Source organism: Tupaia chinensis, unplaced genomic scaffold (assembly GCF_000334495.1).
Source record: "Tupaia chinensis unplaced genomic scaffold, TupChi_1.0 Scaffold147608_1, whole genome shotgun sequence".
In the NCBI taxonomy this organism is placed as follows: Eukaryota; Metazoa; Chordata; class Mammalia; order Scandentia; family Tupaiidae; genus Tupaia; species Tupaia belangeri.
This window is the reverse complement of record NW_006207460.1, coordinates 97,810-108,847: the sequence shown is the minus strand read 5'-3', so window position 1 is coordinate 108,847 and position 11,038 is coordinate 97,810. Positions and strand designations below refer to the sequence as shown.

The window sequence follows — 11,038 nt, the reverse complement described above, 5'->3', positions numbered from 1 at the left end:
TTCCCTTTGAATTCTTGGTGTGCCCCATGTTTACCTCTTTGGCTAGCTGTAGTGGGAGGATAAGATACCTGAGGTAGCGTATATTTCAACAAAATGTGGATAGAGTAGATAGGGTCCCTTTTAGTAGAAACTTCCTAAAATGTTTTAAGTCACTGGGAAGGATCTGAGTCCTGCTACCCTTTTTTGTCATTTTTTTATGATGCTGCCAAGAAGTGTACCATAACATTCTTAGAAAAGATGATTTGATTTTCTGCAAATCCATCAGTAATGAAGCTGCAGGCTAGACTGTAAATATTGAGAGATCCCAAAACAGTGCTACTAATTTACTGATATCCTGTTGGCCAACTTATTTTAATACCATTGTCTCTTTTAATTGTGAGTAGAGAACTTGTTGTCTCGGGGGTAAGTAAATTCTTTGGAGCCATGTCTCTGGAGCATCCCCATACTCTGAAGGTCCACAGATTTCCTGCTTACAGCAGTTCCTTGTGCTTCCTTTCAGGAGGCAGGAATGATCCTCTTCCAGCCCAGGGAGTATTGGAGCTATGGGCTGAAGATATAAGATTAACAGCATTAACAGGCATCCCCAGAATGATGACATCTGGATTTGGTAGAACAATAAGGATCCATTTAGTGAGGACTCAAATCTTTTTGGAAAAAGCTCTTTTCTCTTCAACTTGTGTATAGGTTAGCAACTCGTTTTTAGATCCAAAGAGTACTTTGGTTAGGTAGATAACATTTTGCATGCTTAACAATCATGTTTCTCAAATTTAAGTGATTAGGTTTTCTAAGCCTACTAGGATAGGATTTAACTTATCCTACCACTTGCTCTCACTTTAAGCAGAGGGAAGACCTTTGAGCTTGTCAGAATTTAGTTTATTTCTCAAGAGTAAGGTAATAATGTATATGGGGAGATGACTTGCCATATTTAGATTAGTACCTGTCTTCTGAGTACACACTGTTCTGGCTGATTGAAAGTGGCATCTGTGTGTATCATTGTAAATTGCTGTAGGTGTCTTTGGGGAAAAGAACTTTCCCACAGTAGGTATATTGATAACCTACTATATAATAGGAGATTCTCTGTTGACTGGGAGAATAGAGATCATTTGGGATAGTTTTTTCTTAGTTTTTCTGGGGGAATTGAAATTTTTAAAAAATAGACAAATAACACTTTTTAATTATTTTATTTATCTCTTATTATTTTTTCATTTGACCAGAGACACAGAGAGAGAGAAAGAGAGAGAGAGGAGAGAAAGAGAAAGTGAGAAAGCAAGCCACCAGGTCTGGGGTGTGAACTGCGGTGGGCCATGTGGGAGTCCAGTGCTCTTAACCACCATGGCACCTGTTGGCCCCGGGAATTGAAATTTAAAAAAAAAAAATTTTCCTTTTTCTATATTACTGTTATGTTTTAAGGAAGGAGAGGTTTATACTTACTTTGATTACAAGCAGTAATTGTAATCTGATTGTGAAAGAACACCATCAGATTTTAGAGTAATGGACATAGCTAAATGTTTAAAAAACATTTCCAGAGTAGGGAGAATAAAGTTATTTACCTACTTTAAAACTGGCATTTATTTTATAAAATATTTTCTATTATCCATTCATTCTTTTCAGTTTCTGTTTATTGTGGATTTTAATTTTCTTTTCTTTTTATGTGGGGGAGGTTACCATGGGAGGTGGTGGTGGAGAATGTTACTTAATTTTTCTATAAGCCTGAAGTGATTCTGTGGATCTTTTCAGTATTGTGTGATTTTCAGATATAGGGCTCCAAAGAATGGGCATATATCCAGTTGACATTTTATTTTCTCACACTGTATATGTTAGCTATGTTGGTTAAAAGAGGAGTCTAGGTAAGAAACAATACAATAATAACCTTTTTATTTTTAATATACTAATAACTTTACTTATATTTTTAGGAAAGAATATTTGTTATTTGACAGTGATAAATTGTCACACTTGATTCTGGTAAGAACTGTTTTTATTTCATGGCTCCTAAAAATATTGTCTATGTTTATTAATTATTATGTCTATAACTCTTGGGTTGGATAGGAGATTTTTTTTAAGGTTTTTGCCACAGGTCATGGGCATTCACTGGAGAGAGAGACAGTAAAAGGGAAAGTGAGAAATCACCCCCTGGGAGGATGGCCACTCTACAGTCCTCTCCTCCTCTCCTCCCCTCCCTCCCCTCTCCTTGGGATTTTAGGAGCACACACATGTGATTTTCAAGCTGCCAGATTTGGACTCAAACCACAGTTGGCAGTGTGGGAATGCAGCACCTCAACCACTGTGCTGCCTGCTGGCCCCAGGAGATTTAAATATAGATATTCTTATCAGATGTTCTGTTAAACAGCAACTTAATTTGCTACTTAAAAAAAAAAGAATTATGTAATTTTATTTTTTATTATTATTACTTTTTAAAGTTTTTCTGTAGGGCATGCGTGCTCATGAGAGAGACAGAGAGAGAGAGAGAGAGAGAAGGAAAGTGAGAAAGCAAGCCACCAGGTCCAGGAGTCAAACCGTGGTCAGCCATGTAGGAGTCCAGAGCCTTCACCACCACACCACTTGCTGGCCCCAATTTGCTACTTTTGATTACAAAGTATTTGGTTATGAAGCTGGGTTTAGAGTCCAAACTTTGTCTCCTAGTAGAATGCGTTATAAAATAGCAAATTTATATTTGAAAATAGTTCAGATGGTGGGAGTGGGACAGTTGGTTATATAGGTACAGATCTAATGCAGACTCCATGTGGATATATTCTGGTTACCTTTAAGCTGAGTTTAAAAAGTTTGTGGTTCTGAAAGCTATTCTTTATTTTAAAATACAGGATTCTAGTAGCAGTATATGTGATTTGAATGCCAACACTGAATCAGATGTGCCAGGAGATCAAAGTGTTGGTGTCCAAGGGGAAGCAGCGTGCGTCCAAATTCCACATTTAGATCTGAAGAATATTTCTGATGATGATATATGGGAAGGTAATTTTACCCTCTTGCATATATTTCTGGTAAATGTTATCTGTAAATGAAATTACCTAAAGCAGAAATGAGACTTCTCTCCTTTTCTGGACAATTGTTTTCATTGATCTTCCATTCTCCCTACCATATAAGATGAGTGAGAGACTGTTTTTACTCAGATATACTAATGAGAATATGGTAGATACCTTATATAAACAAAGTTTCTTATCTGACCCATTAGCTTTGAAATGAATGTTAGAAGTGATATAAAAAGTGAAGTCACCCAGGATAAGCATTTGTTAATTGTCAAACCAGATGCCGTCTACCAGTCTTTGAAAGTCCAGTGTGTTAGGGCTTGGGAAGCTCACCAGTTTAGGCAGGGCTTATAGCTACAAGAGAGGATTTATAGCTACCTTTGATCATAACTATGATCACCAAGATTATTGTTCTCCCCCAATAATCCTTCAAGGACATTTTAAAGTGAATAATTGTACCATATCCTAGTACCATATCCCAGAATTAGGTTGTGAAGGTATGGGTGTGTCCTAACAGTCTGCACAAGAGAAGTTTAACAAGTAACATAGTATTTGCATTTCTTGAAATTTTGCAAATGTACACTTTAGATACATAGTTTTCTTTTTACATCAGAAGGATCAAAACTGAAAAAAAAAGATAAAAAATTATCAGAGAATGATTTGTGTATGGGAATGTTTACAAGGAAGTATACCATTTACTTTGAAATCCTTGATGAAAAAGGTGTTTACAGCAAGTAAAATGTTAATGGTAGAATCTAGGTGACTGGTGTATAGGTGTTCACTATAAATTTCTTTCAGAGTTGTTGTATATTATTAAACTTTGAAATAAAATGTTGGAGGGGTGGGAATAAGCAACAAATTTGGATCCAGGAGTTCTTATGGATCATATATCTTTGCTAGATAGAGATAGTAAGACAATTTGGGTATCTTAAGTAGAGTTATGTACTTGTTCACTTGGATGAAGATCCCTGGGTTGTGTCACCTTTGGCAAGTTATCTGATGATGTATAGTGACAGTAACATGAGGAATTGCAGTGCCCTTGAGTGTTAGGGACTCCTTTGCTGCTACTATAAGTCTATTGACTTTATTACAGTTGGAGTGTATTGGTTTTGTTTTCAGATTTTATTTTTAAGATCAAGGCAGGTTTTTTTTGTTTGTTTTTGTTTTTTGTTTTTGTTTTTGTTTTTTTAGTGAGAGGTTTTTGCTATAGGATATGTGTGCTTGCTGGAGAGACAGACAAAAAGCGAGAAATCAACCCTCAAGGGGATGGCCATGCCATAGTCCCTTCTTCTCCATTCTCCTCTCAGGATTTTGGGCAGGCACACAGATGCACCCGCGTGAGTTTGAAGCCACCGGGTCTGGGACTTGAACCATGATCCGCCATTGTGGGAGTCCAGCAGTGTAAAATTATCCAATCTGCTCGTTCTGAGACCTATAGAAGTTTTTAAAGCTCCAACCAAGTCGTTCTCTGGGCCAGTGTTTATCGTTGTCTCTCTACTCTACCCACTCCCCCATATTTTTAGGCCTAGATGTTTCGTATGCCTGGTGGCATATTATGTGTCTTAGACTAAATCAGAAAGTTGTCTTTTATTTGCTTTGTCTGGGTTATTCAGGAATTTCTGAAGATATTCCCCAGAGATAGAAGATATGTGAGCCTACAGGTAGCAGTGAAGATCAAATGTCCTTTTTAGTTATTTTTTGTGACATAATCACTGACAAAGAGTGGTGGTCAATAGGCTGCCTTGGAGCCTTGGTAGGAAGGAAGTTTCTGAAAGATGAAACTGGGATTCTCATAAAGCACTTTTGTTGGTGTTGCTTCTTAGAAGATGCAGATAGTTTTTTTTTTTCTTTTCCTTTTTTAAAACATTCTATTTTTAAATGTATTTATTAATATCTGTTGTGATTTTCAAGCTGCCTGGTCCAGGACTCAAACTGTGATCGAACATGTGGGAATCCAGTGCCCCAACTACCATACCACCTGCCTGCTGATAAATATTCTTAATGATCTTTGGCCTGGGGTTCCTAATGCTAAGTTTTAAGCATAGAAGAGCAATTATTTTTTGTAGTCTAAGATTGAACTTTCTAGCTTCAGCTTTCTGTAGGCTCCTCCAGGAAACCTGATACTGAGCTGTCTTTTTTTTTTTTCCCTCATCAAAATCAAACACCTACAGCTCCTTACAGGAAAAGGAGATAACCTATAGACTACTGACCTGTTATTTTCCGTGCTTGAGCTGCCCTATTATCACCTGGCTTAACAGTTGTGACAGGTCCCTGTAGGCCTCCTGCTGGCTCTTCCAGGATTAGGAGGCAGTGACTTTCAGAAAGCCAAAGGTAGTAGACAGCCGAGTGAACTTCCTAGCCATGAACTACGCATGTGCAGGAGACAGTGGCTACTGGTAGACCACGTGTGTCCTTACATCTTTGACACCATTATGATGATTTACTTTCTGCAGTTAGGAGTTAGGATATTCTAAGTAACAAAGTTTTTCTTAAGAGATCAAGCTGCTCTAGACACTGAATACCTTGGAATTAAAGATATACCTTGCTTGACATGACTCGCTGGGGAAGTGGAGGTGATTCCAAGTAGAGTCACAAATTGCTAGGTATGAAATTTTTTATTTTGTTATGCCTGAAAAATAGCTGGTAGCACATGACTACCATCAGTGTGAATTTATAGCAGCTGTTCAAAAAGTCTAGGGTTTTAATGGAAATGGACACACCATCTTTCTTTCAGATTCTCTCTCTCTAATTCTAGAACGACATAATAATAGGATCTTTTCAGGGATCAAACTAACAGTTTTTTTCTTTTTTTTCTTTCAAAATCAGTTACACTGAAAAGCTTCAAGGTTAAGAGTTACCGTTTCCTTAGTTTCATGTTTAAGTTTTAATAAAATAGCACTACTTTGATTTTTTTTTCTTTGCCTTGCTTGCTGAAATGGAAATGTTTGTGTTTGTTAACGTTTGGAAAGTTAGAAATTTCTTCGAATAAAGTTTTTGAGCAGAATGTCAACTGATTTTAGGGATATGTTTTTGGTATCTTTGGCTTTGTGTTAGTTATGTGTATGGTTTGTTCTGACTGTGCTGTGTGTTCACTTTAGTATTTTTTGCCATTTTTTTCCATTTTATTAGCGTCATGCCCTATCACTTTTCCCCTCATTGATTTCAAAACAATGCATCTGCAGAGAGATGGGGAGGGTAAGTATGGTTCACCATAGTTTAGTGTTTTTGCCGTTTAATGGTTCACTTTGTCTTTTTATTAGCCCTTCTCCTGTTGTCCCCATATCTTAGGAAAACTGTTCTGGGTTTAAAAACCATATCCAGAAAAGTTTTTTGTTACTTTCCTGTTTTCTTAAAACACACAATTTCTCATAAGATGTTTATTACCAATTACTAAATTGTTGGGACACAGGTACAAGGGTTGCTTTGAAAACCACTTTATCATTGGGTTTCTTATGGGATTGCACGCTTTGTACTCAGTTGTCAGAGTGATCCGGGCTTCAGAAACAATTTTCTTTTTACCCTGGAAAAAAAAGATAATGCTTTAGATTATCTATGCATAAATTCAACCCAAATTACCAAAGCAGCAATCCTTAGCTATTGTGTGAAGACAAAACTTTACTCTTGAATTTTGACATTGTCAAGCCATCTTTGCATTGTGAATAGCCATAGCATCAAAGTGTTTAAATTGAGTTGTGAATTAAGCTAATGTGGAGGTGGGAAAGTTTTCCTTCCCACTCTTGTACTCCAGTGATGCTTAAAGCTAATTTTGCACTTGGGGTTATTTCTGGATTGTATATATGACGTGTATTTGTTCTGTATGTAATCAGACCTTATATGTGCAGAGACATCAAGTATAACTTGATTTCATGTGAGAATATATCGGATAACTCCAATAAAATACATTTTCTTATAAAGGACTAGTGCTATTAAATTTTGCTTTGATAAGTGGGATATTTAATTATAAAATATATGCTATGTATAGGATCTTATAACAGAAAATAACTACCACAGGTTTTTATTTTATTTTTTTAGATTTTGACATAGGGAGTGTGCGCTCACTAGAGACTGAGAGAGAGTGAGAAATCACTACCCCTCACCCCAGCCCCAGGGCATTGGCCCACTGCAATTCCTTCTCCATTCTCCTCCTGGGATTTTGGGCATTCTCACACATGTGCCTGGCATGATTTCCAAGCACCAGGTCTGGGACTTGAACCATAATCGGCCATGTGGGAGTCTAGCATCCCAACCACTACGCCACCTGCTGCCCCCGCCCTTCCTCCCAACCCCCAGTTTGTTTTAAAGGCTAGGTGCTGTCAGATGAGTTAGCTGATTTGGAAATGTTTGCATCTCTCTGGAGTTCTAGGGCCTCATTTGCTAAGTGTTTTTTGAAGCCACAGAGAAAAGCTCCCACATCTTAACATAGATCCTTGAAAGTGAGGGACCATTCATACCCTTGGCAGCATTTGCCTTTTCATTTCAATTCTTAACAAAGGACCAGGATATTTGCCTATTTCTAAATAAAGACCTTTCTCTACTTGAGAGTAACTTTTTTTTTTAAGCCCAGCCATGGTAAAGTATTCTGAATGCTACTTTTCCTCAGGCTGAGGTCAATGGGAAGCCTTCATTTGATTCCTGGTCCACCCTAAAAAGCCATGCATAGTTGTGCCTGCTTCTAAGTTCTACCTCCTCTGGAGGCTGAGGCAGAAAAATTACAACACAGTGAGACTGTCTAAAATAATACCATGCTTGCAGGTCTGGTAGCACACACATGTATACACAATAACATTTTTCTATATAGTATTTTTAGAATATTAAAAATGATTTACCTTTTAGAATTAAATTACCTTTAAAAGAGCTTGACAGTGTCTTTTCTTGCTTTGCCACTGGGCTCAGAAATTTAAGGTGTAACTCTTTACATGAAAATAGAATTCTGGGCTAACAAAATGAAACTCGAATACTTTTAAACTATAATAGGGCTTTATGAAGATCCTAATATCTCTTGTTTTACTTTTTCAAATGTTTATGATATGATGTAAAGAACGTAATATAGTAGATACTTTGTGACTTTTTTCCATGTGGAGTCAAGTATATACTATTCTTTGTGTTTGTTTTACAGAGCCATTTCCTGCTTTTAAGTCTTGGCAGGAAGACTCTGAGTCTGGAGAAGCTCAGCTGTCTCCACAAGCTGGAAGAATGAATCATCATCCCCTGGAAGAGGACTGTCCCCCAATATTATCACACCGCAGTTTAGATTTTGGGCAAAGCCAACGTTTCCTACATGATCCAGAAACTTTGGATTCCTCATCTAAAGCACTTTCTTTTACTAGGTATATGTTTTTTATGTACTTATGAGAGGCAGTGTCTATTACATACCAAGTCCTCTGAGAGACTTTGTGTTTCAGACCTGTAATTCAAAGCTTCCTCCCCATTCACGAAGCATGTTTCCTTAGCTCTTTTTTTTTTTGCAGCGGGGGGCGGGGGGTGGTTGCTATTAAATTCAGAGTCTATTGAAGTGTAGTGGTTGGGGTTTGCATGCAAATAGATATTTCATCCTGGCGTATTCGTTCATGGTTGGAGTATTGACCTCTGAAACAAAACTTTGGATTCCTCATCTAAAGCACTTTCTTTTACTAGGTATATGTTTTTTATGTACTTATGAGAGGCAGTGTCTATTACATACCAAGTCCTCTGAGAGACTTTGTGTTTCAGACCTGTAATTCAAAGCTTCCTCCCCATTCACGAAGCATGTTTCCTTAGCTCTTTTTTTTTGCAGCGGGGGGCGGGGGGTGGTTGCTATTAAATTCAGAGTCTATTGAAGTGTAGTGGTTGGGGTTTGCATGCAAATAGATATTTCATCCTGGCGTATTCGTTCATGGTTGGAGTATTGACCTCTGAAACACAAGCAGCAAGTAGAGCTGACTGGTACCTTAATGTTTTTGTTGCAACTTTACATTTTGAATGTCATAAACTTTCCTTTGCAGTTTGAACATTTAACTTTTCTGAACTGCTAGGTACCTGTGCTTTTGTTTGAACAAATTTTTTAAGTGATCCTAAACTGTTCCCTTCACCACTTAGTTAGCTAATTCTGTGGTTTGTCTCAGTGTAGTTTTATTTATTTATTTATTTTTACTACTTGTCCTGTAGTGTTAGGAACTTGAACTTCACCTTAAAAAATGTACTTATTGAGTAGTATTTCGTAAAGGTGATGAGAGATAGGTGGTATCATGACTGGAAGGTTAACTAAGGCACAGTGTTGGGCTTTTGTTTTAATTGAGGATACGAAGATCATCCTTTAGTTCAAAAGATGATAAAAGAGAAGACAGAACACCTTATCAGTTGGTCAAGAAACTTCAGAAAAAAATCAGACAATTTGAAGAACAGTTTGAAAGGGAAAGAAATAGCAAGGTAAGTTTGTAGCATTGCTCAGAGTAAGCTAGATTTAACATCAGAACTGGGAGGCGAGTCTTTGGAGAGCATTAGTCCAGTTTGATCCCAAGAGAGGTGATGATTCTGAGATGCCCAGAGAAATAGTGATTGTATGAATCTGAGATTGTATAAATCCTTATCCTCCAGGTTTTCAGGCCAGTATTCTTATGATTGTACCATTTCTTCTTTCTTTTTTTTTCTTTATGATACAACGTGTGCATCGGTACATGAGAAAGAGGGAGAGAGATGAGTCATCTCTACAGGGTCTGGTCATGCTGCAGTCCCCTTCCTGCCGTCTTCTAGCCCATTGGACTTGAGAGATTCCCAGGTGTACCCAGCATTGTTTCAGGCTGATAGGACCAGAGATTGAAATCACAGTTGGCATGTGGGATCTGGTTTCTCTTGAGCAGTTCATTACCACAGCCTGCCATTACATTTTGTATTTACATTGGCAAAACAGCTTTTAGATTTTAGACTTTTGACAAAGGGAGCGTGTGCTCGCCAAAGAGAGACCAGAAAGGGAAAGTGAGAAATTGTCCCCTTGGGGAATGACCAACACCCCTACCCCCCCGGCAGGCCTTCTCTATTCTCCTCTTGGGATTTTGGGTATAAACATGCATGCACCTAGCATGATTTTCAAGTTACCGGTTCCAGGATCTGAAATATGGTTAGCCATGTGGAAATCCAATACCTAACCACCACACCACCTGCTGGTCCCTGGCTTTTAGAATTTTTAAAGCAAGTATTTACATCAGCAAAAGCATGTTACTGATATTTCTGCTTCTTCAGAAACCGGAAGTACTATGTTGGCTTCATATTGTTGTGGTTACGTGCTGTTACGAGGGACCAGTATCCCATGTGGCTGAATGAGGTTTGAATCCTGGCCCTGATGGCTTGAAAAATATGCTGGGCACATGTGCATGAGTCCAGGATCCTGACAGGATGGAGAAATGGAGGAAAAAGGATTGCAGTGTGACAGGACTTTTAAGAGTTTGCTTGTGTTTTCTTCTCTCTCATGCGTGTGCCCTGTGGCATTTAAAAAAAAAAAAGGACAAAAATGAGTAACCAAATAACAAAACCATGAGTACCAAAACAAGAGATTGGCAAATGAGTGAAGGAAGAAGGGAAGGAAAGGAGTGTAGTAAAGGAGAGCAAGAGAGAGAAAGATTGATTGATTGATTTAATAATTAGAACATGTGAAGTGGAAAAATTTATAATACTCTCAGAGTCAGAAGTCCCATATTCAAGTATGGCTTCTGCCAGTTAGTAGACCCTGCTGTAGGAGAGCTTTTAATGACCTGCCCTATCTAGTTAAGATAAGGTGAAATGAAGATTAAATGAAATCTTTGCTGTGGAAATTGAAATGCTGTTTGGGCATAAATTTATATTGCTTACCACATAAGTGTCAATGATTCTGCGCCTTAATGTTTCAGCCTTCTTACAGTGATATTGCAGCCAATCCAAAGGTATTAAAGTGGATGACAGAGCTTACCAAACTGCGGAAGCAAATTAAAGGTATAAGACATGCCATTTTGTAAAGTAATTGTATTTATGTAATGTTCTTTGTAATAATGTCCGTGAGAATTATAGTTTTTTTTTTTTTTTTTTTTTTTTTGGTAGTTTTTTACATC

General features: G+C 37.8%; 1 protein-coding gene across 6 annotated transcripts in view; it reads left to right on the top strand.

Moving 5' to 3' along the window:
• FAM13B (family with sequence similarity 13 member B) overlaps positions 1-11,038 on the top strand; it is an 87,737-nt gene that overhangs the window by 57,608 nt on the left and 19,091 nt on the right. For 4 of the 6 annotated variants that reach the window (XM_027768840.1, XM_006169881.3, XM_006169880.3 and 1 more), the window contains 6 exons: positions 1,914-1,962; positions 2,820-2,967; positions 6,111-6,176; positions 8,098-8,308; positions 9,257-9,386; positions 10,841-10,922. In XM_027768840.1, coding sequence (XP_027624641.1) covers positions 1,914-1,962; positions 2,820-2,967; positions 6,111-6,176; positions 8,098-8,308; positions 9,257-9,386; positions 10,841-10,922 — 686 coding nt within the window. The remainder of the gene's footprint in view (positions 1-1,913; positions 1,963-2,819; positions 2,968-6,110; positions 6,177-8,097; positions 8,309-9,256; positions 9,387-10,840; positions 10,923-11,038) is intronic. The other 2 variants (XM_006169879.3, XM_027768839.1) reach the window with 1 other exon arrangement.